General features: G+C 41.2%; 1 protein-coding gene across 11 annotated transcripts in view; it reads right to left on the minus strand.

Moving 5' to 3' along the window:
* dab2ipb (DAB2 interacting protein b) overlaps nucleotides 1-25,971 on the minus strand; it is a 204,890-nt gene that overhangs the window by 78,274 nt on the left and 100,645 nt on the right. For 9 of the 11 annotated variants that reach the window (XM_030064951.1, XM_030064946.1, XM_030064945.1 and 6 more), the window contains 2 exons: nucleotides 18,387-18,514; nucleotides 8,445-8,563 (listed from right to left, as the gene is read on the minus strand). In XM_030064951.1, the coding sequence (XP_029920811.1) occupies nucleotides 8,445-8,563; nucleotides 18,387-18,514 (247 nt within the window). The remainder of the gene's footprint in view (nucleotides 1-8,444; nucleotides 8,564-18,386; nucleotides 18,515-25,971) is intronic. The other 2 variants (XM_030064948.1, XM_030064950.1) reach the window with 1 other exon arrangement.

The following is a 25,971-nucleotide window of genomic DNA, read 5'->3' on the forward strand; positions in this document are numbered from 1 at the left end:
GAGCATGTTCCCACTGAAGGCTTCTCCAATATAGACTGGCTTAAAGATTTTCAGATATGAAAGAAAACCTTTCAGTATGATCACTTGCAGCGTCACAATTGCCTAAAGCACCAACACACCCAGCTACACCCATAAAAGGGTAGCTGTGGCATTGTTGTGACCTGCCACAGGCTTGTGCTCCTGCAGAGTCCCCACCTGTGTGGTTTGAGGAAAACCTCTGTTGGACTGATTGTTCACGAGGTAGATGATGCCATGCACTCTTTGTGGAAGTGAAACCTTTGCTTCCCAAAAGGACCACAGCTCCATGAGACTGTGAGGAAAGAGGGTTTCCTCAGTGTGCCAGAGCAGTCGTTGGTTTGCATATCCCGATAATTAGGCCCTCAGGGGACGCAGCTGAATTCTACAACAGAAAAGGCTCATACTCCAAGCAGTGGTTGACCATCTCTCCCTGTAAAGTAATGTAGCCTAACCATATAAGTATCTAACCAAGATGTTTCAATTTGTTCTCTATAGTGGGCTGTACTTTAAGTACAGCCCACTTTGGTTATCTTATTTCATCATTTGGTAGTTGCACCAGCCTGTTATTAATATTGATAACAGTGTTATTACTTGTCCAAAGCTTCAACAACATCAGCATCAGCTGGCCAGCAGTGTCTATGACACACAAGTGTTGTGCGTTGGTGTGGCTCCTCCCTTTGCTGTACATGCTCTGGGTAGGAACTCCTGTATAGTGAAAAGATGACGCAAAACACACATTTGATAAATATTCCGGATTGTGCGCACATGCTGGCCACACTTCACTGAGACCCAAACTCAGTGCGAGCCAGACCACCTCGGCATGTGGTCTGGCTGATCAGATGCCAACGTGAGCAAGTTCTGATCTTGATGTGTACAGACTTGATAGTTAATGCATCCTGGCATGATCTGATCACAAAAGTCGCATTGAAAAGACTAGTGATACCAAGTACCATCAGGACTGTCACCTCCACTGAGCTCTTTTCAGCTCAGTGTGTCTCTAGAATGATCAGTGTTTGAATTCTGATGCACACAATGCTGCTTCAGGTACATGATAAATAATACATACATATTACAAAATAAAAACAAAAATAAAAAGGAATGGCCTGTTGTGGGTTATGAAGAGGAAAGAATGTGTAAATGAGTGTTTGCGTGTGCACTGAGCAGTCCTTTAAAGGGCTGTGCAGGGCACTGCTTTGATGGGGTGCTCAGCATTCCTGTCACACCCGAAGCGCTATCCATTAGAGCTCATTACACAAGCAGAGCATGTACAAGAGGAGACCCTCAGTCACGCTTGGGCCAAGTCCCAGCAGCCCCAAGAGGGTTAAAAATCAACCAACCCACTTGACCCTACCAGCTGATCAGGTGTCAAAACCTTAGGGACAGCTCCAGCACTGCTTCACCTGCAAATTATACAGATACTGTAGTACATTGGTCTTAACAGCCTGCATACAACAAAACTTCATGGAATATTTATACTTAAGTGCAACTCCTGGTTTGAGTTTGTACAATGCATATCTCTCTTTTGGGCAGATAGTAGCTGTCTGTCTATCAAACGAACCATTGCTTGCTTTCACACTCAAACTCTGGAAACAGACCAAAACAATAATAAGAGTGGAAAGCTGTTCTTTTCCTCATATTGCTCAGTCCTTTTAAAAGTTGGCGATTGCATTACTATGACAACAACATCACTGCTCCTTTTGCGGATATGTACAGTTCCTTGCATAAATATCCACCCCCACTGGACTTTTCCACATTTTGCAGTGTTACAACAATTTTACTGGGCCTTTTACCATTCGATTAACACAATATGCATAGTGCTTTGAAGGTGGAAAATACTTTTTGTTGAGACACAAACAATAAGACAAAAAAGCATCTCATGGGTGTAACTGTGACCTGGAGCGTTTATTTATTATTTCTGTAAATATTTCTGTATCTGGTTGGGCATGGCAAACACTTAATGACAACTGACAATGACAAACATTTTAATGGGTATTTTATTGCTAAAATAATTAACACCAAAGATGCTGTGGCAATGTTTTTCCTTTTTCAACACTTTAAAACACATTTGTTTCTGTTTTGGTGGAACACTTAAAAACTTATGAAAGCTTCTCCATGTCCCATATATGTATATAGTGCTGATATTCCTGCTTGTCTATGAGCGGATCTGAAGTACCAAGACAAGCAACGAAGATGACATATTTGCCATAGCCACTGCTAATTTCGCTGAACTCTCAAACAGGAGAATCAGTTTGTCCCTGATAGCTGAGTTATTTTTAAGGACACCCACACTTCTGTGCTGGGACTTCAGAGGAAATATCTCTCCTTGAAGTCAACGAAGAGCACTGTATGAGAGCAGGACAAATCAACCTTTTGATAAAAACAGCTACCTCAACTCAAGCACTTTAACAACCCTGCTGCGTTACTCTTGAATGCATAAAAACCTTAAGTGGATATGGAAAGATATTACTGAAAGCAGGAAAATCATAAACAAATTAAAGGCATGACGTTTGAAGATGTTAAGGTTCCAGCAGTAAATCCATCTTAGTCCATATGGGAGACAGTTGTAGGTGCAGCCTGCCCTACACAACCCATTAGTACCCAGAGAGCTCTGCTCCATCTACACCAAATCATGCTGATGCACTACAAATGAGGTGGTGACAGAAAAGGGATACAAACAGGAGAAGTGGACATATAATGGCTTCGTTTCTTGCATGAGAGAGATATGTTCTACCTCTACTTGATGATGACACAGCTGTTGTTGTTTTTTTTTTTTTCTCAGGTCATCAATAGATTTGTAGTGCCTGATTGTCAATATTGCTACATACTGTAGAGCATTATGTTTGGATGCTGCCCAGCTCTACATTCTGACATGAATGTGCTTTAAAAGTGTGATTAATCATCATGAATGAACAATGAAACAATGTACGAACATAGCACAAGTGGACCATGTTGTCAGTAAATGAAAGAAGAATGAGACAAAGGCTGAATAAATCAATAATCCATTCATTAGTCCCCTCACTGACATGCGAGACAAAGAGAAAGAGAGATTGGTTTATAGGGTGTGTGAGTGATTGTGTGTGTGTGTGTTTGAGAGAGAGAGAGATCAAAAAGCATAAGATGGTTTGGGTTCATGGTGGTCCATTTTCGATTGCAAACTCTAAAGAACATCAGGAAAGGAATATTAATGGAATTAATGCAAGGGGAGGAATTAAAAGACGACATAGGAACGGTCGGTGAAGAAGTGATGCTTAAGGAAAATTAGACAAAGAATTGGCATAATAAAATAGTGACAAGTGTGAGGAGGAGAACGAGCACAGAGGCAAGGAGGAAAACACTGGTGCAGTGGCATGAAATGATGTAGAGAAGACAGGGAGAGGAGAGAGCTGTGCTGTCAAGGGACAAGCCTGTGATCGCTGGATTGGGTTTAATCTTGCAGAAACCCACCAGAGAACTGCAGCTCCAAACAACACTAATGACACATAACTATTACAAAGAGGGGAACGGGGAGGACTGAGAAGGGAGTGAGAGGGACGGACAAGCAGATAGGGATAAAAGCTGTAGCAAGATCTTGAAGGATAATGAAAGAAAAATGGGAGATGAGTCAGTGAGAGAGATGGATGAAATTAAACGAATAAAAGAGTGAAAATATGGGAAGTCAAGAGGGGCAAAAGAGGTGAGGGCATCAAACAGGGAGGGTTAATGAAGGTTGGGGGTTGGAAGAGTGAATGGGTAAGCAGGTGAGTGAGATAGGGAGGGGAAGGACACACACAAGGGGTGGATTGGAAAAGGTTTGATATTACAGTCAGAACACCTGGGGAATGTTTACTGAATTTAATAACTCTAAATGTCATCACTTTATTGGATTTATGGATGGATGCTCCCTCCCCTTCCCACCCTCCCTCCCTCTATAACATTTTAGCACCGCCTCCTGCAGCAATTACCATGGTGCTCATTGGTACTGCTTTATGTGGGGATGATAAAGGGTTTCTATTGAGGGCTCTTGTGTTGAGAACAACCCCTAACACACAACACACTACACAAAGCAAAACAGAGCAAATATAGAGACTGCCTGACTGAGAGGAGTGAAACTGAGGAGAGGAACAAGAATGGAAATACAGAAGTAATAAATCAGATCAGTCTTTTTATTCATCAGCTGTGATTCAAAGTCACTGTGTGGCAGCAAAAAAAAGCTGTGATACAGGAGCAGTCGTTCCATAAAAAGGCATGAGTCATTAGTGCACACAAGGCTAAGATGTGCACTCACTCATCCAAACACACACACACACACACACACACACACACACACACACACACACACACACACACACACACACACACACACACACACACACACACACACACACACACACACACACACACACACACACACACACACACAGATGTGTGCAACGTCATAGACGCACAGTCGTGGACACATGTAATTACACAATCAGTCAGGTTAATCCAATCACAGTCAACGACTAAAACTGTAACAGCTTCCATGGAGACAAAAATATCCATTTGATGGGGGTGGGGGTGGGGGGTGGATAAATAGCCACAGTGTCAAAAATTATAACATATGTATGTGTGTGTGCGGCTTGAGTGTGTGCACATATATGTATGTGTGCATATAATGAGATACAGTATATTTTGTTGGTGTGGCAATACAGTTGAAGGCCAGTATAGGCGCACTATACTGTCAACATCAGTCATGATCCATTACACACACACACACACACGCACACACACACGCACACACACACACAAAAGTGGATATTATGTGTATTTTCCCCTGTTGTCTCTTCCCTCCACCACATCACTTAATATCCAAATTGTTTTTTGATATCATAGCCATGGCTGTCTACGGTACTATACCCTCACATCAACCTTTATCTATCTGTTGTCTCTCTCCCTCTCTCTCTCTCACACACACACACACACACACACACACACACACACACACACACACACACACACTTAACTCAACTGATGCTGTTCTTGCTTGTTTAATGAGACAAAGACGGCACAGCGATGGCCCTGCATTACAATAGCCAGCGACATCTGGCATGATGCAATGAGGAGGAAAGCAGCGCAGTGGAGAGGTGGGGTGGGAGAGGAGAGAGCGTGAGAGAGGGGGGCATCACTGAGAATAACCTGGCACTGGATAATAATTAAGATACAGCTACTACAGACAGCTTCCAAGTGGTTACATATATTTACTGCATTAGATTAAGACTAACGAGTCCTGTTAATGTGAACATGCACAGTGTGCTACTCATGCTCTCCAGGCAGACCTAGAAACCATGGACACACAAGTTTATAGAAAGCCTATGGACTGTGAGAATTGACCTCAGCCGTCTTTTGTCTCTCAAGGTCCATTAGTGCCTCCCCAGTGTTATCTACAATATGCCTGCCCCCCCACACACACACACGATCAATTCTTCTGCAGTCATGCCAGTGTGCTACATCTTCTTTCTGATGGTGAATAAAACACTGGCATATCTGACATTCACACTGATAAAGTCTACAAAGTTCATGTTTGTACACTACATAGATGGTGTGTATTTGTGTGTCAATGTGAAATTGTAAAACATTTAATAATATGTTATTGTGTGTATCTTACATCTTGCAAATATGTCTTTGTGTATGTGTGTGTGTGCATTTGTGTGTGCATGCTGAGTATTAAGCTTCCATGGACTCCATGAGGAGTTAAGTGTTAATGTATAAAAATAAATAATCCACTGCATGTATACTGTACATTTTGTTGTATAATTTAATATAATTAATATTTAAGAATATATTTCAAACTAAGGCAAGTATGTGTGTGTGTGTGTGTATGTTTGTGTTTGTATCTGCTCTACTTTTCAGTGAGAGCCCAGCCTCTGATTAGCAAAGATGAATATTTCATCTTGTGGGTCGAGCTGCTGCTTGTCCACAGGTCTCTCTCCTGAGAATGCCTTGGGCTGCAGGTCTGACACTGTCCTTCAGCCTGCTTGTACAGTGCAGGGCATATACATATACAGGGTGTATGTGCATTATGAACAATGAAAACTCTACATGGTCCCTGGATTGCATGAATTCTTCAGTTCAGTTTTTCAGATCCGATTCAGATACCTGAGCTTTGGGTATTGGCCAATACCAAGTGCCAATCCAATACCAGAGCGTTTTTTCTTGATAACTATCATTATTATGTGTAGGTTTATATGAAGCTGTAGTAAACCACACAAAACTTCTTACTAAAAAGCAAACATATCCAAATTTGCATTAAATTTAAATTTATTCCAAAACAGTTTATTTGAACTGTCGAAAACGAAACCTCTGTGTTCACTAGCTATACAGGAGGAGGCAGTAGCAGTAACTTAACTACAGAAATATTACAGAAATACTACAGGAGACATTGTGCTTGTGCATCTATTGTATATCGGTATGTGGATCGTAATATCGGTCTGATATCTGATCCGTGAATTACGTCTGGATCAGCACCAGTACTTATATTGGTATAGGATGCTGATCCAGACAATACCAGTATCAGTGCATCACTACATGAATTCCAATCCCTATGTGAATTCCATGTAATGCATCTCTCATATTCAAGGCAGCACATCCACACACCCGGGAATTTTCGGAGTATAGGATTCCACATCTCCTTCCTCCCCTGCCTCCCTCGAATTCTCCTCCTGTCTCATCATCTCTCTCTCCTCCTCTGCCAGTTGCCAAGCCTGTCTTCTCCAGTGTTTTCTGCCCCGTGGGGAGGATGCTCCGAGGCTGACAGGGAGTGTCACCGATTCCTCTCACAGCACATTACTTCCTCATTCTCCCTCTCTTTCTCCCTCTCTCTCATTCACACACACATACTCTCTCTCTCTCACACACACACACACACACACGTGGGGATCTTGCTAATGGGACAAACTGCACCAGGGAGAGGGAATGTATAAAAGTGTCTTCTCACATCCCTAGACAGTAGAAGAAGACAGAAATGGCATTCCTTTGGATATTTATATGAGCTACGAATGGAAATAGCAGCATGTGTCAAACATGTGTGTGTGTGTGTGTGTGTGTGTGAGAGAGAGAGAGAGAAAGAGAGAGTCACTATGGAGGCTTATGGAGGTGTTAGTTAATGTGTGCATGTGCAATTGAGGTGTGGTGTGTCTGTGTGTGTGTGTTTCTGTGTTACACTTTGCAAGATAAGACACCTCCTGGACATTCCAATTTCCTGTCCGATATTTACTTTCTTCACTGAGCTCTTTATCGGAGGGAAACACATAAATGGTGATAAGTTTGGTAACCTTACTACTGTTTGAGAAAGAGAGAGAAGGAGCGGGTTGTGTGGATGAAATAGGAGGAGGCTGAGCAAGAAATGGACAAAACGGGAGGCTGGGAAGATAGACACTGTAGATAAAATGGGTAGTCGCATGGGAGAGAATGAGGAAAGACATTACTATGAGATCATTTTGTCCGACTGTACCAAAGAAACAGTTCACCATGTTCCACCCTGAACAATTGGTCGTGTTCCCTTGTGAGAGTTTGACAGTGATGTTAATGCCTCATTAAAAGTATGGAGCGAAGCAGGAACTCAGCTCCAACTTCTAAACCAAAGCCTTGGAACATCTCAAACACAGCACCTCCATTAATTAAACCCTACAGATGGACACCTTGGCTTATTTCCAAGAGCAGCAAAGATAGACTAAACATGCCAGGCTTGATAGCTTTTTCTTGAGGACAAGGGGAAAGACTGACAATAAAACACTGAGAGCGAAGCAGGCAATGCAATTACGAGCCTGCTTAGTCTGGTCTGGAATTCTGATTGAATCGAGCCTAGTGCAAATGTTTGCTAAGCAGCTAGCCTCCTGGGGAAATTATGAGAACTTATTAAAAACTTGCAATTATCACAATTGCACTCTTAGACCCAGGGCAAGACAGCATCACATGAAACAGATGGAGAGAGGTGACTCCACACAGATCTGTGTGACACACAGATCTGAGTCTTAAGATGGCAGGGATTGATAGAACTCTTGTTGCGCATGCGGAGACAAAGCAAAGAGGAACCTTTGTGCATCAGAAGATACCTGACAGTTACACATAAATCACATTTCTTTAATATATACACCAAAACACACAAGGATGCACAGCCCTGATTTACGCAGCACAATTCTGCCAAAAACAAACAATGCCATGACACAACTTGGGGAGAGCAGATCCATCATATGAAAGAGAGAGAGAGGCAGAAGAACGAGGGGGAGAGAGAGGGAGTTTAGAAGTGACAGATTGGAGAGTGAAGATTCACTGGTTTTCACAACACAACAACACAAGCATGTCAACACTGACCTCAATAACCACGCATCAGTCAGAGAGATGCATCCAAACAGAACAGACATATGGTCAAATCCAAACACACACACACACACACACACACACACACCTACCTGTCATTGTCGACACTCCTGAAGCCAGGAAGGATGTGTCTGAAGCTGGAATTGCGGTCAAGTTTGGGTTGACTCTTGGTCCGCTTTATTGAGCCCTTCAACCTTCGACTTAGAAAGCCCTGACAGAGAGAGAGAGTGTAGGAGACAGAGACAGAGAGAGAAACAGAAAGAGTCAGTGACAGTTTATCCTCCAAATCCTAAATTTAGAGAACATGAATGTCAAGAATAGTAAAAGGGTAATAAATGAGTAAAGACTTTCATATCATAGTGAAGTCTAGAAGGTCAGTAGAAGGTCAATCATATCATGTTCACTCAATTCAAAGAGACATATAACTACAACATCAAACGCATCTCCTGTGAGAGGCCTGAAAAAAGGAGTCTCTCAAAGAACACAGACATGAGGTATTATAGTATTAAAGTAAAATGTAAGCCAAGAAGGAAGATTAGCACTCTCGCTGCCAGTGTTGTGAGATAATGCTGTTCAAGAAACAAAACTTATGAGCTACTAGCACTGTATTAGTTTTGTAATTATATTCTTCATACACTCATTTGACTGCTATTCCCGTTTATTAGTTTTCTCATTTTTCTCTTTGTCTGAGTGTGTTTACTTGTTCTACATCTGCAATCACACTCCCCAAAGCACCTCGCCGTTTCCATAGCAACTGTTGGCTGGCATTAAGAGTAAAAGAAGAAGAAAGGGCATATGGCACAGGAATGGCATGACAAAGATAGTGAAAGTTTTTGGAGGGGAACAACCTAAGATTTCATTTCCAATGCCACACCAGGGCCATAGAGGAGGGGGATGAAGAGGAAGGAGAAGAAGAATGACAACAACACTATATTCCAAATCGTCCCCTCATTCACTCTATAGTTGGCTACGCAGGGGGTCAGCTAGTTAATAGGGTGTTCCAAACCTCTATAAAGAAATTAATACTCTATATAGTCAATTACAAATTACCCAGAATTCACCTTAAAATGCAGTGTAAAAACAATGTACGCTACATTTAGTACAAGTGCCCCATCCTAGGAACTACGTCATTTTTGCAGATTTCTAAAGTGAAAATGGCAGCAGCTGCACAGCTTGTGTGCAGATGTAAAGATATTATCCCATAAACCACATATATTTTTGTTTCAACATTTTGAAGGAAAATTGCTGTTTGAAAAAACACATTAGCAGTTTTACATTATGCCTCTCACTAGGAAAGCAAATTGCTAAGAAAAGCAAAAGAAAAACCCACAATGTTTTTTTTTTTGTTTGTTTGTTTGTTTTTTGTATTAATGTACCAGTGATCACATTTAATCATCAAACTCAAAACAACAAAATATATGGGTTATATGCTAAGGTACATGTCCACTATATAGTATCCCTACATATTCCTTATGATGCTGATATATAATGACCTACATATATTTTGCTATGCAGCGAGTAGTGAATTTGACTGATTTGGGACACAGCCACACAAGAAGAAAAAGACGATGGAAGATGGAGGGATTTAAGACTTGGTGAAGGCAGTCACTTTGAAAAAGGAGGGAGCACTGATAAGAGACCTGAAGAGGGCAGCTGGAGGAAAATAGAGCTCAACAGGAGAGCCTGTACCTAGTAGTGTAAAGCTGTGATTCTCAACCATGTACTGTCAAGAATACACACAAACACACAAGGCATCATGAGCGCATCTGTGGTACCATAACCTCATGAGCCCCACACACACACACACACACACACACACACACACACACACACACACACACACACACACACACACACACACACACACACACACACACACACACACACACACACACACACACACACTTCTGACAAGACGGTGTGACAGACAACACACCATAAACAGACCTCCCTCTGTCCCGGGCAGTCCATTAACACATCTGTATAATTACCACCTGCTGTGTGAACGGGTCGCCAGGGGCAACAATAGAGTAGGGATAATTAGAGAGTGACTTCCAGACAGCCTGCCAGCTGATCACAGAAGAGCCACAGCATCCAGATGAACAACACCTGTCATCACGAAGCACTCTGGACGAGGAACAAAGACTTACCCCTGTCACTCAATTTACACTCAACCAATCACAGGAGGACTTGAGAATGGAGGACTTGAGAATGACGCACGTGCCTATCTCAAAGTTCCACTAGCACACGGGTGTCAAACCATGTGTCATGGATGGCTAAAAATATGCAGGTTTCCATTCCAGCCAAAGACTAGAGCAGGTGGCAGCGAAAGCACCTGGTTTAGTCTTTCTTTGTAATGAAACCCTGGCACATGGCTTTACACCCATGCACCAATGCGTGTGCACCAAATATGCTGATGGACATACTGCTAGTGAAGATTTGTGATGGTCTTGTGACTTTCATCCTATGAGCAACATGAATGTCACCAAATTTCATGGCCATCTACAAAATACATTTTGAGATATACCAATCAGGGCCTAACTACTGAAAGACCGACTGACATGGTGACGTATAGGCCCCTGCAAGCTTAAAGTACTGCAAGGGGAGCTCATAAAACGTTGCAAAATAGTATCACAATATGGGCTTAAACTTAAAAATATTTAAATAGATCATTATTTATGCCATGATGTAACTATGTAAATGGTGGAAAGCCGGTTTCGGGTCATGTATTTTTTTTGTTTTTGTGTACCTACAGTAGTACATACTTTTAATATTCTCATCTCCATGAATTTTGCACTGCAACTTTGTTCTTTTTGCTGGAGTCCCACTAGTGGGAAGACAGAGGGAGGGCCCTATCCTACACTTGGTGCAAAAGGGCCCCAAGAACAACATAAATGTTTTTGTTAGTTTCCAACCTGCGCAGTTGTCATTTTCCCATCCAGCACACACGTTGTGTAACTAGCAAATGCACTTGTGCCCATCTGTGCACCCATGGGCATGAGGGTCTTCAAATGAGGTGTGGTCAGGGGCATTGTTGGCACACTGCTAACTTGGGGAAGTTGAAAGTGAAAAACACCTCTGAAATCAATGGCGCAGTTTTCATTGTTATTTCAAGTCCACATTATCAAGACAGTAATGCCCTGCTACATAGGTGGGTGCCAACGCACGTACACTCTGCTTGTTATGCACACCGGGATGCCTTTATGCACACGCATGCCTTGTTACTCACACAAGGATGCCTGCCTAACCTTAGGGAGCTTTGAGGGAATCTTGCTGTTGCCATAGATGATCTACTCACGTGCGTTTACTTCGGATACGAGCAAATCAGTTTTCTCTGCAGAGAAGTCTTTCGTCTTACCTGGCAAATGTTCCATTATAATAGTAATACCCCTACATGTAAGCGCACCTGGCTTTTAAAATCAATGGGAGATAGCACTCTTATTGGTTTACTGCATGTCCCACCCAAAACAACACCCTTTTGAACCATGTTCTTGGTGCAATGACCATTTTTTCCACTGTTAAAATGGCAAAAGTAGACTTGGACAAGCCATAAACGCACTTGCGCCATGCTCTACCGTTCCGTTAATAATTATCATTAGATGCAATATTCCAGAGGGAGGCATATGCTGTGCTCTCTATACTGCCACTGCCTTTGACCTCTTGTGGCAAATGCGACTTTGATTGATTCTACGTTCATCCAATAGAAGACACTTTGCTGGATTATATTTAGCTTTCGGTGTCAGCTTGACTGGCTGGCACTGGATGGGGGCCTGGAAAATCTTGTTGCTTTTCAATTCTATGGTGTCTGTGGCTTTCCAGTGGTTAAGCACTACAAGTGCTGACCACGGTCATTATTGATGATAGTTAGAGGATATTTACACTTATTTACAAGAACTACCAGCATCCACCTTCCCTGACTTTTTCTTTATCCATTAGGAGTTGCCAAAATACATTTAGAACAAGGTTAAAACACCCTTTTTGTTTTGTGAGCTCTTAGCCAAACCTGCAGTTCTCATTCAAAACAGCAGATGGCGCAGTCATCACTTGTGTCCTCAAGTCATTTACTTCACATTTATTTTGTAGGCCTACTGTTGCTATTACTGTTAATTTTTTTGGTTATATTATTGTTAATATTATCATTAACAATGATATTGATTATAATAAATATTATATATATTGGACTCAGAGAGAGGCATAATAAATAATAATAAATCTTTAGCCTATTTCAAAATCAAAAAGCAAATTTAACTTGTTAAACTTTTAGTTAAATTAAATTTCTTCTTAGGTAGCTGCAAAGTTAGAAAAAAAAATTCTTTCCCATATTGTAGGACAATGGCACAGATATATCCTGTATATTCTGGTAGCAACGCTTCAATGAAAGTTACATCACGCTTATATTAAGAAGATGAAATATGCAAAGCCAAAATGCCATTGTTTGATGGCTGTAGCATTACATTAGATAGAAAATATCTAGATGTCTCGCGCATAATTTTATACGCGTTCCCATGTAATTCAGCAGGACATATTTGGTATTTCTGGAAACCTTGGAATCTCGACTAGAATTTACAATAACGTTCTGTGACTTCAAACAGAACACAATGTGGAGGTGGCCATGCAGCCATGACAAACCCGCCAAAGGTACTGGCAGGGTAGAAGTAGATAATTTACACACAGTGAGCACGACATCATGGTTAAGTTGTGTCTCAATTGAGCTGAATTTGACACAGTATATATCATGTAGTACCATGGATAAGTAGGTTCCTGTCTCCAGTCAAGCCTCCTGTTCAAGAGCTATTAGCTAAATGAAGAGAGCTTACTCACCACTGATGGCATGATGGGTCTAGACAGGGCTGCTTTCTTTAGAAAACTATGAGTCTGTCTCTGAAGGATTAGCCTTTGTAAATACGACATGTAGCACCAGCTAGCAAACATCATTCACTGTGTATATACATATATGCGTGTGTGTATGTGTGTGTGTGTGTGTGTGTGTGTGTGTTTAGCTCGGGTTCCATTATAAACACTGAAAACTGTGAGTCAGCCTCTGCGCACTTAAGATTGCTACCTTCCACTGTAACAAGGCATCCGTCTTTATTTAGAACCACCATCAAATCAGTGCTTTCAACAACATGACATGTGTAACCAACAGGAGGTAGAGAGAAGGAGGAAGGGAAGCATGGAGAGACAGGAGCTGTTGAGTTTTTGATCCAGTCTCCAGAGAATCCTGAGGTTTGCAAGACTGTAGAAAATACAAAAGAATGTGCACAAACACATTACTGTGCTCTCGTCTTTCCATCCGCATTCCCAATCCCCTCCAAAATCACAGTAATTCATCGTAATTGTAAGCCTCATTCCCCTTGCCCTCAGAGTGTGCGCCTGCTGCTGTTGGCATGCATGACTAACAAATTAAAATACTTTCTCCCATCCAAGGAAACAAGTCAAAGGACAGAACCATGTTCCTGCAGGTAGCCAGGATGGTTAATGGCTGCTTGCTCTGTTTTTACTCCCCTAATTCCTCTGATGGATGGACTGCACACTGAAGAATGGAGAGAGAGAGAGAAGGAGCTACAGAGAGAAGAGCAAGTAAAGATATATTTGGCTTGCATTCATTATGTCTTGGACACACATGAAGCAGTACATTTACTGTTGCTCCTCATTATGTTGTATTTCTTGCTCTTTCTTTCCTTTCCCTTGCACTCTCTCCAGTTCATACAGTATGAACAACCGTGTGAAATTATTTCAAGTGCTTTGCAATTCACCCAGTCCAAGCTTTTGGAGGGATACTGGGAAAGGTAAAGGTCAGGGAAATGAACAGCATATTCTGCTGAAACTCTCGGTCAGTGAGAATGACTGGTGCCTATATTAAAACCAGATTGAACCCCATGGGAAGCAAAGAAGATAACACTGCAATGGGCAGGAATTTATTTCAGCCTTCAGCACCATATGTGATGGGTGAGAAAGTAAGAGAAAGGGAGAGAGAGATACAGGGTAAGAGAAAGAGTGGGTATTGGAGGGAAAGACAGACAGAGGGGGTTAGGGGAAGAGAGGGAGACAGAAATAGAGGTGAGACCAGTCAGAAAATTGAGAAAACGATAGTGAGTGCCTGCCAGAGAGGGATGAGCTGAAGGAGTGGGATAAATGGAGAAAGTAGAGCACAATGTGGAGGTGGCAGAGCATGAATTGATAGAAAAAGCAATAGAATGAAACAGAATGAGAGGAAAAGCGAGGAGAAAAGTGCAGCAAATGAGTGACAAAGTCAGTGGTGGATCACGGGCAAAGCACAACACCAGCTAGAGAGAATGAGGGAACAGTTTAGAGACACCGCTCAGCTGAAAGGACAGGGATCTGGAGCAAGAAACAAGAAGAGGATGAGGGAAAGAAAGACAAAGAAAGAGAGATGGCTGAATACAATGTTCCTTCCATTGCTACTGTTGGTCCATTATTGATGCGTGCTAGTTTTACTCAGATCAGTCCTTGCTGCTTGCTGCTTATCAAGAAAGCGCTGAACATTTCCTAACAACTTCTTTTGATTATGGCTGACAATGCCTCCTTAACTTGTGTGGCAATTTGTGATCAATTTGTGAAGCGACCCAAGGCAACCAGTAACTCCAGCGTACACAATGAAAATCAACACTTAATGAAATATTGTCATGCACAATGCCAGTGTGATAAAATACACTGTGGAAAAATGGTACACATAAACTGACTGAGAAGAACACATTTTCTCAGAGGGCTTATTTGAAAAATATCAATAAATCCCAAGACACAGTCTTCATACATGCTATTTACCACAAGACATAAATAATTACCCAGTCACCCCCACCATCATTGAAATTATTAATCATTTCAATAATTTATCAAGTAAATATAACAAATAGCTGCTACTTACAGCTTTACACATGCTATAGGATTTGCTTACTTTTCTCCATTTCATACCATTGTAAAATAAATAGCCTACTTTGTCTCTTTTTGGCCTCTGTTTAGAAATTAATAAGCAGTTTTAAAATAAAGTTTTTTGCTCTGGTAGCTTGTGATTGGCTTTTGCCATCATTTTTAACCTTTTATAAACAAAATAATTAGTTGATTTATTAAAAAAAAAAATCAATAGATTAATCAGCAACAATAACCATGTCAACTGAAAAGGCACTACAAGATAGCTCAATTCCATTGCTGTACTTTTTTAGTTTTCTTTTTTCATGAAATCAGAGCAGACATCCCCTACAAGGTAATTTTATTCCCTGTATCGGGCACTTCCAGGTTCACCTAATAGGGCCTGATAGAATCAGTGCCTGGACAATCAGCAAGGTGCTCCCTGCTGCTACATCGACTGATGTTCCCCATCCTTCTCCCCCTGCACCAACTGATGAAACAACAGACATACCTGCCCAATTAGACCCCCTGCTACTATCTGAGAGAAGAGGGGTGAGGATGAGCCAGGGAGAAATTGAGTCAGGGAGAGATTGGATAAGAAGCTAAGTCACAATTGAGAATCAATTCAGCCAGTGAGCGTGATCAGTGCAAGGCTTCACGGTGTGTAGATGGGACACGGCCGAGACAAAGTGTTAGATAAGGTTTGTTTGTCTGCAGTTTAAACAAACAGAAAAACATGCTCCAACACCTTACAACTTAATATACATATTTTATAATATTTGATCGTATATTTTATGTTACTTCTAAGTACTTTTGTTTGATGCATATGAAAGATACAGCTCTGAGGGTGAGAGTATATATTTTATTTTATTTTCATCAGGTTGTGAGAACTTGTTTGTGTGAGTGTTGTAGTTTTTTGCAAGTGTTGGTGATTGTGACTCTGAGACATAGTCACAATTGTATGTGTGTGTGTGTGTGTGTGTGTCACTCATTTATGTGTGTAGATACAGAGCCTAGTCTCTGTTAAATACATGAAAGAAAAACATTTTGACAGATTTAGCTCAAGGCCTAGGAGGGGTACTTTAGATGTCACCAGAACTCTTTTCACTGCAGGGAGAAAGTAAGGGGTGGTTTGTCATTGCTTAAAGCAAGCAAGGCAGTAGAGAAGGAAAAAAGACAATTTATGTATTCTTGCCTGTCTTCCTGTTCACTTTTCTATCTGTATATCTCTCTATCCATCTAACTAGGTTTTGTGAACATTTTGAATCTAACTACATATCCTTTTATGAGAGAGCTGGTGTATGGGCATAGCAGGCAGTGTTACCATCATAGGCCAGAGGATGGCAGCATAAGGGCAACTGCAGGAAAGAGTCAGAGTTGTCTGAGAATGTTTTAATTGTTCAAAGAAGCCTTGATCCTTAGTCATATGGCTTTACAAGGACGCAAAATGGTCATGTCAACACATGATGACTTCTTTACCTTCATCCTCCTCTTCTCTCTCTCTTTCCTGGAAAGTTCAACAAACTGCTTAACAGACACCAAATCAATATTAAGTCTTTCCTCTGTCTGACCCTTTGTGTCTCCTAAGAGCTCTCTATTTCTCTGGTCCTTTTGGATCTTCCTTAATAGTAGATCCACAGATTTATGTCACATTCCACACAACGTACTTGAATTAGATCTGTCATGACAGTATGCAGAGAGAAGCAAGTCATACAACAGACATAATACAAACACATTTGTGCATGCACACACATGAGCACAAACACAAACACAGCAGGCAACCACAGTCTTCACAGGCCCTGGCAACACCATTTCCTCTGTTTATAAGCACAAAGTCCAGCCTTCCACAATTTATCAAGCTGCAGTAGTTTTATGTGTCTACTTTATGTGTGTGGCTCCTAAAACCAGCTGCATCAGTTCATAAAACACACTTTATTCTCACTCTGCAGGTGGTCCAGCGCCAGCAGGCTCTGCTCTCATTAATATATTTGTTTTTATTTTTATTTTTTTTATTTATTTATTTTTTTTTACCACACGTTAAGACATGCAATTATGTTCATATGGACTGTAAATGAGGAACACTATTCTGGAGTAGTGAGGATGGCTGCTGTGTGACAATAAGCAGAGGATTTCAATGAGTGTACATGTAGTGTGTATAGATAGATAGATAGACAGACAGACAGACAGACAGACAGATAGAGAGATAGATAGATAGATATCTTTAAGTCCTTAACAAGGCTCATTAGCTCACCTGCAATGCTATCAGAAAGGTAGAAACTTTAAACACTGAACAGCAGAACTGTTTATGAGAGACTGAATCCTGGCTGCAGATGGCCCTGCTAGCCTAACAAGTACTGTTTACAGTTCACCTCCAGGTCGTCATCTCCCCACGCATTACTTATTGATGAAAATATGCACTGTTAATTGCTAATTAGCTATAAATTGATGACTCGCAGCAGAATTTTTCGCTTCATTAAGTAGCTGTTTATATCTATTGAATAAAACATGGCAGAAAGCAGATCAGATTGAAATTAGAGCAAGATGATAGACAGAGCACTGCCGTGTGTTTATCTCTGTGTGCGTGTATGAGAGAGAGAGAGAGAGAGAGAGAGAGAGAGAGAGAGAGAGAGAGAGAGAGAGTTGAAGTTACTAAGTGAGAGAGTGCTTGACTCAGTGTGTGTAAATGTGCCTGCACAGGTGGTTTGTGTGGGAGTGTGTCAGCTTAATTGAAGTATGTCGAAAGACTATGCAGTGTGACATGACATGCAGCGTGGAGACACACTGAAGAAGAACTGAAAAAGAACTGAAGAATGGTGCATGGAATTTCAACCTAAAAAAAAAGCACTACATGTGTGGTCTGTACATGTGCGCATCAAAGGGCCAAATCCTCAAACTCAACATCTGAAGTAAATGAGCTTCAGAGTGACATGTGTCCGTCTGGAGACCAGAGCACTCTGCTGTACAAGGCACTGATCTTTATCCATCAAACTCTGTACTTACCTACTTGCACAGACAACTTGCATAGACAGGGGAGGGGGCAGGGAAAGTATAATGATGGGTGTTCATTATGGTAGCATAGCTGGATCTCTGTGTAAAAAGGGTCTGTCTTTCTAAAACAGGGCAAAATGATCAGAGATGGAGTGAGAGAATGCATACAACACACTCACAGTACTCACGGTGACTCTGAAAGGTGTGGTGGCAGCAGCGGCGGATGCAGGCTCCATTGCGGGTGTGGTCTTATCTGAGGAGGTGCCTGGCATGCTGCGTCGGCGCCCTGCCCTTTCTGGAGGAGACTCTGCAAACACAGAATGACCCAAAGCTGGTGTTTAAAATGTGATAAATACATATCAGGTCCATAAATGTCTCTTCCTTTAGATCAGGCGTAGAAAAGCATGTATGAGGGAGAAGTGTCAGCAGGTTTTCATCACAGCCAAAGACTACTTCACTGTTTAATACAACCCCAACCAGAGAGGAGGAACTCAGTTCAACCGCCTGCTGCTGTGTTTGGCTGGAGCAAAAACCTGCACACACTTGCCCATAACCTCACTTGACGTACAGGTATTATGTCAGCCTGTTTTCATATCAAATTCTGTCAAAGTGACAAGAAGCAATACATTGCAATATTGTGCTCAGTTTTGTATTTGAAGACACACTGGGTTAGCACAGTGCAAAGTACAGGTGTGGAAACTGGGGTGGGATGGATAAGTGCATACATTTCGACTGTCTTTCAGTTCAGTTGCAAACACCTGTAATGCAAATGACATCTTCTGATGTGAGTTTTGATTTTTATCAAAGGTTTTTCTTATTCAACCACAACCAAAGCCTGAGGCATTCTTTTTATTTACCTAACCTTTCTCTAAGTTTATTTAGAGCAGTGATATATGGCTGGCAATGCATTTATATGGTACAAAGCAACAGTGCATAAGGTTTTTGTAAGATTCAAACAAATATTGCATGACAACATGTCGGGTATGTTAAAACAAATTTGTGGACTGCATGTCACTTTGAGACAGTTTTTTTTTTTTTTTTTAATCTAAAGTTCCCTTTGATTTATACCAGCAGAATAAGATAAAACACTGGAGTATATGAGCACATCATTCACTCCATCCAAAATGAATTAGTCAGTCAATTCATGTGGCAAAGCACTGCTGTTTTTTTTTTCTTGCACCTTGTTTCTGTCTTAAGTTTTGTCTATGCCTTGGTACACAGTGCAGCAAAGTATGGAGGAAGGAGTTCTTTTGAATCAAAGGCTGCATGTGTGTGTGCGTATGCGCGCGCGTGTGTGTGTGTAGACAGCAGATCTGGACAAGTCCGAGAGGAATGTGAGTGATGCTAAGCATGCATGTCTCCACAGATTTAAAGATAGCCATCACAGATTGCTGGCTCCCAGGTACACGGCAAAGACAATCACCATGTTAGGCAGTTGATGGACTAAAATAACCCTTGAATGGCAAATTGTTCAGGTGGCGACACTCTGTATATAAATTGCATCCTTAATTATATGCCAGTTTGATATGACACCTTTCTCCAGCTGTCAAGTTTACAGCCAGTTGTTCTATCTGTTTTGCTAGTGGATTCCCATAACGAAATCATCATTTTTTCAGAGTGCCTCATCAAAACATTTCTCATCTGGGTCATGTGTAGTACAAAATACAGTATGTTTACCTATGCGAGACAGGCCTTTAAAATCATGTCACTGTCAACAGGCTCATGTGCAGCACAGGTCTTTACATGACAAAATTTCACTGTTTTGTTCATAAACTCAATGAGGCTGTTAGAGGATTTGAAAGAGATCTATTATGGCTACAACACTGGTAATGAATTAGTTGAAAGTGTGTGTGTGGGAGTCTGGCTCTAATGAGGATGAAACTGAATTATCAAACAAATCCTCCCTCTCAACACACACAACATAAAGAGCCAAAAACAGACATAAACATAGAGAGAAACATAAAGAGACACGGATAAAGACAAGAAAGAAACAATATGACAGAGAACAAGATGATAAAATAAGAGAGAACAAGGTGGAGTGCAGAAAGACTGTACTAAACTGGAAATGGGTGGGACATTCCATATATTGGAAGGAGCTGTGTTTTAGACTTAAATATTAAATTCCTCCATATTCTTAGTGATTGCTGCCATAGTTAGTTTGATATTAAATCTTGTGGTTTTGCAGTGACCTATTAATAACAAGAACGAATAAAAACAGATGTTTCCTGAAGCTGTATTTGACAAACAAGATGTTACATAATGATAAAAACAGGCTTTTATTTATGCAGCCATAATCAATTAGAATAATCAGACTTTTCACTCAGCCACCAAATGTGTATAAACAAGCACGTCTGTCTGTCTGTCTCTCTCTCTCTCTGTGTGTCACAGGTAGTGACATCACTCACAGACTGACTAGAGAACTCACACAAACCCCAACCACTGCTCTTCCAATTTCACTGAGCAAGAACAAGCCAGTCATTTGATGGTGAATATGTTTTCTTCATGATTATAGGCAAAAATCAGAATCAGCAAATATTCCTAACTCGATAATCAATTAAATTACTTGTGCTTTGGTATTAGAACAAACACACACACACACACACACACACACACACACACACACACACACACGCACACACACGGTGGATGTTAGTGTTTGTCAGCCCTATCCTGTCTATTAGTTTGTCAAGCTGAGCTGTGCTAAATTAGCTGTCTGCTGTTTAACGGGCCTGTTGACTCAATTAGTACACACTGTAATTGAAGAAGGAGCGGAGGAATCACACATGCCGCTGTGGAAGACAGGCAGGCGGGCAAAGCACTGGCTCACATCCCAACCCACACAATTTTCAACCTAACACAAACATAAACATGGTCCACAACAACAAACATGAGACAAACACAGTAGGATCTGACATGGAACAGACACTTTCTGCAGCAAAACAAATCTCTATAAATAAGACCTGAACCATCTGCAGCTTCTGGGCGGCTGATCTATTGCTCTGCAGAATCAGACATTACAATCGAATTAGGTAGATTTAGGATTGAAATAGCTGAGCCTGTAGGAAGAGATGATCAGACTTGTGTCTGAGGGCTGTGGGCTGATCTGCCTTGTTTCAGCATATTTATACTTATTCCCAGAAAAATTCCTGGAATGAGTGAAACTGCAGTGGAAACAAGTGGGATTATCTCATCTCACTGGCAGTGTTTTACCAATGAGAAAAAAAACAAACAAACAAACAAACAAAAACAAAACAAAAATTTTTTTAATAAAAAATATGAAACTCAATGACTAAAAGGCAGAGTTTTTTCAGTGCACCCAATTATAATATCAGTTCCAGAGGAAATCCTATTGTGTTGCTATTTGGAACAACTCACAAAATTTCGACCTTCACCGCAGTAACCAAGTATAAAGCTTTTTTGAGAGATTTGGTTGCTTCATCAATTGGACTGTGTGACTACTCTTGCTTTCTATGGGATGCCTATCTGTTGTTTTACTGTCTTTATATTATTGTATCTATTTCTATCTTTGTGTTGTACTATGCTCTTTGTTTTCTGTTGTGTTGGCCAGGTCTCCCCTGCAGAAGAGATTCTGAATCTAAAGTGGATCTCATAGTAATATTCGTTTACAAAATGTTAGAAGGTCGTGGTGCTCTGGTGGTGGTTGATATGCTGTGGTGGCTGCTGGGTTACAGGAGGTCATGGTGACACATAAAATGCATCATTGACACCTTTCCTGGGTTCATGGCAGGGTGACTTAACTATTGCTAGCTCACAACAGATATTTCATGTAGTTCCACAAAGGCAACATGCTGCAGTACATACAAATTTGTGGGAGTATATATAGTGGTCATCTGATGTGAGATACCAGAGAATTTATGTCGGCAGTTGACAAGTCCAGTGTGAAGGTGGTTGTAAATATTTCAGAGCCACTGAAGTGACTTGCAGAAAACTGAAATAGTTTAATGATTTTTCAGTAAATCAGATGGCTCTCATGGGTGTTGAGATTTTCCATTTTACCGTCAGTTTTTCCTCTTCTTTTTTGTGAGTATGTGTTTGTTCCCAAATCCAAACATTATATTCAGCAAAGCACAAATGCGAATATTTGTTCATTCTGATTTTTGCCTATGATTGTGCTTAATTATATAATTAATCATTATAACTATTATTCTGGTATTATAGGGAGGACACAATCTGCATGAATGCAAAAAATTGTGATTCACAGCTAACACTGACTCTTTGTGGACTTGACCAGGGAGGGTAAAACTAACTGGTTGTAGTAGTAACACCAGTACTTTGATCTTAATGCAATTAAGAGCACAAGCAACTACAAGGTGGAAAATACGAGCATCTTGATCTAATCCAGGGAGGATACTGTCATGACCATTTATTTGAGTTTGGTGGTGTCATGCTGCTCAGGCGATGCTCCAGAACAAATTTGTGCAAGCATTACACAGACGTCACTGAGCTGACACACCCTCCATGGCAGAGCCTAAAAGGTACATACTATTAGATGAACATGACAGTTGGCAACAAGCCACATCTAATGAACAAACATAGCCTGCATAGCCCACATCGTGAAATCCTAAATGCTAACACAGGTGGAGGCTGGGGGAGGGTAGAGGTTTAAATCATGGGCCGTGGTGGCAGCAAGCAACTATGCAATGGTGAGCAAGAGTGAGTGGCAAATCTATTTATATAGACAACCTAGCTGTTTAAAATTGGTTTTGGACACATCTGATTAGAGGGCGTAAGAAAATGTGACTGAATGACTTCCGTGCCTGCTGGAACCATCTTGATGTTCCATTAATGTTCCTTAAATTACAGTAATACTGTGATGAAAGTCTCCCATGATACATTAGTGGTGGGTTGTTTGGACATGTTAACACTAGGTTGGAGTTGTAAGATGTGACTTGTCAGAGTTTGCTCATCAAAACTTTGATACTCTTCCAGCTTAACTTTACTTTCAAGACTCAAGTATGAGCACTGGATAAAGTGAGAATTTTACAAGTACAAGAAAAGAGCTGATTCTAATTTATGGCAGGACACAATGTTGTTTGTGGCCCATTGCAGTATCATGGCATTATCCTGATATGGAATTTTGCATCAAAATTGGCATCTGTTATTTATGCAAATTGCTTAATCGAAATATTTTTATAAACACCCACAGCAAGAGCCTTAATTACATTACTGTGTACATGTAAACATAGTCTGCGTTTCCATCTGTGTTTCTCAGAAGTGAAAAGATGCTGTAATTTATTTGCCCTCTCTCTCACCCTTTAACAATTGCAAACCCTTCAAGTGTCTGCTGTCATCACAACAAGTCCATAAATTCCTTTTAATCCGAAAATCATCTTTAACCAGAGGAATGATAAGGTCATTATGCAACCTGAATTAGGTATGGTAATGTCTGCAGGACCAGGACTACTGGTTTTACCCCTAAATTCTTCTTTATTTCTGAATGGATGGAGCTCTCAACCTATACACAGATGGCCTCTTAAAGGGCACTGTCTCTCTCTGTCTCTCTATCTCCCTCTGTCTCTCTCTGTCACACACACGTCATTTGGTGGTAAGCCAATTAATGCAAAAAAAAAAAAATGCTCTGCATGCATCCACACGTTTTCACCATCTGTGTATCTCTACAAACGTGCAGAAAATATTCTTTGCTATAACTTGTTCCAGTGCCTAATTCAATTCTAACCCCTAGCCCACAACTAATGGCACACAGACAGATGACATGGCACCCACTATTTGCTTGAACTGTGCCACAAAACCTTATAAATTCAAGACTGAAGCCAGAAGTAATTAATTTAAAAGCTGTTTTGAACTGTACAGGAAATTTTCAGACTCCTCATTGCCTTTTGGTTTCAAAGCAATCACAGTTGGATCTCCTGTGCATGGATCCACACTTAAGTTGGAGAATGAGTCCATCTCAGTTGTACGGGTGTGTTTAGGCTGGAGTCAGGGGGAGCAAACACTATCTGGCAAGCAATGCTCCAGTTGTAAGGTCAGTCAGAGGGCACACAGACAGCAGCTGTTGTTTGGAAAGGTGAGGAATCTGTGAGCCACTGATTCTGAGGGCCTTCAGACCATCTGCTATATTGGCCTCCTTTCCAATTTACTTCCATTCTATATATTCACTTCTTCATCCTCTATCCCCTTCATTTCTTCCCTTATATTCTATTCCTTTGCCGCCACCTCTGTATCATCATTCTCACCATTATAATTATCTTGCCCCTTCCTCCTACTACTCCTGTGATAAATTCTCCTTTACCACTCGCCTTGTGCTCTCCTATCCATTTTCTTTTCAACCCTAAATCTCTGAATCTTTTATTACCTTATCATCACAGAGTTGTAACATCTGTGCCTTCACTCCTCCTTCTCCAAATCTAGTCTGATTGTCATCTACCTTCACCTTTTTATTTCACCTCACTTCTTCTTCCTCTACAATTTCAGATACCCTAAAATGCTGTACCGTCACCTCTCCATCTTCTCCTCATATCATCCATCCACAAATAGAGACATCTCTCCTTTGTGGCTCCTTCTTCCTCACAGTTACTTAATAGGATCCAGAAAGTGCCAATGGGAGCCCTGGGGGGATCTAAAACTGCATCGACTAGATGGCAGTCACCTGGCTCTGTGTGTTTGCGCGTGCGCACGCGTGCGTGTGTGTGTGTGTGTGTCCTGGTCTGGCTGACAGAGATAAGGGCAGTGCAGCCTGTGAGTGAATGGATCTCTATGTGAACATCAAACAGCAGGAATGAAAACACTGGCCACCAATGACAAACTGATAAACTACTGCTGGTCACTGGCATGCAGAGAATTAAACATCCTAACTGTGTGTATGGGGGTTTGCATGCTACCGTGTGCATTATACAATTTCTTAGTCAGTAAGTCTGCGTAGGTAACTGTGAGTGATTGAGGCTGTATGCTCTGCCCTGTCAACTATGATGTCATGTCCAACACTTTGCTCAATTATCCTCTACATTTCCCCTCCAACCCGCCCTTTTCCTTTCATCACAATCCCTGAACAAATGTCTTTAGCCAACCCCTATTGTCGCTGCCTGCCCCAAGTGACAGCTACCTTCCGACCTGGCATCAAGGACAATTTTCTTGCACTGCTGTTCCCACAGCAACGCAGGCAAACTGCCAATAAACCATCATCTTCTTAAAAGGTGGAAATGCATCATGTTGAAATATGTTAATGCAAGTATTTTGCATTCTATCTATCTATCTTTGTATCTGTCTATGCATTAAGAATTAACCTTTATTGGTGTGGGGCAGGCTGCACGTTTCCTCAGCATTTCCGAAACAGTGTCCCCACCCCCTCAGACCTGACCAGCCCAGGACATTCCAGCCTGGAAAAGTCTGGAGAGTGAGCCGTGAGGGTACATAGCTCCTCTTACATTGAAAAACGTAGCTGCAGTATTCAGTATTCACAGTGTCAGTTACTGTCTGTTGCTCTTGAGGTAATACACACAGGATAAAGACTTAAGCATGAATTATTCATTCATTTAAACTGTTGCAATAGCAGTGTACATGTGAGTGTCCCTGTGTGACTCGGTGTGTGTGCTCTGTACAAAGGTGCACAAAAGAGGCAGTGTGGTGGCCCAGGCAGGTGGCACTGCATTATGATAAGACTGTTAGCATGTAGTTAATCATACATGGAGGCAAAAAGGAGTGCTGATGATACCCTTTGCATAATGACTTACTTCTGGTGTGTGTGTGTATGTGTGTGTCTGTTGACCGAAGTTCTATGCTGATGTA

This window comes from Myripristis murdjan, chromosome 12, assembly GCF_902150065.1.
Source record: "Myripristis murdjan chromosome 12, fMyrMur1.1, whole genome shotgun sequence".
Classification (NCBI taxonomy): Eukaryota; Metazoa; Chordata; class Actinopteri; order Holocentriformes; family Holocentridae; genus Myripristis; species Myripristis murdjan.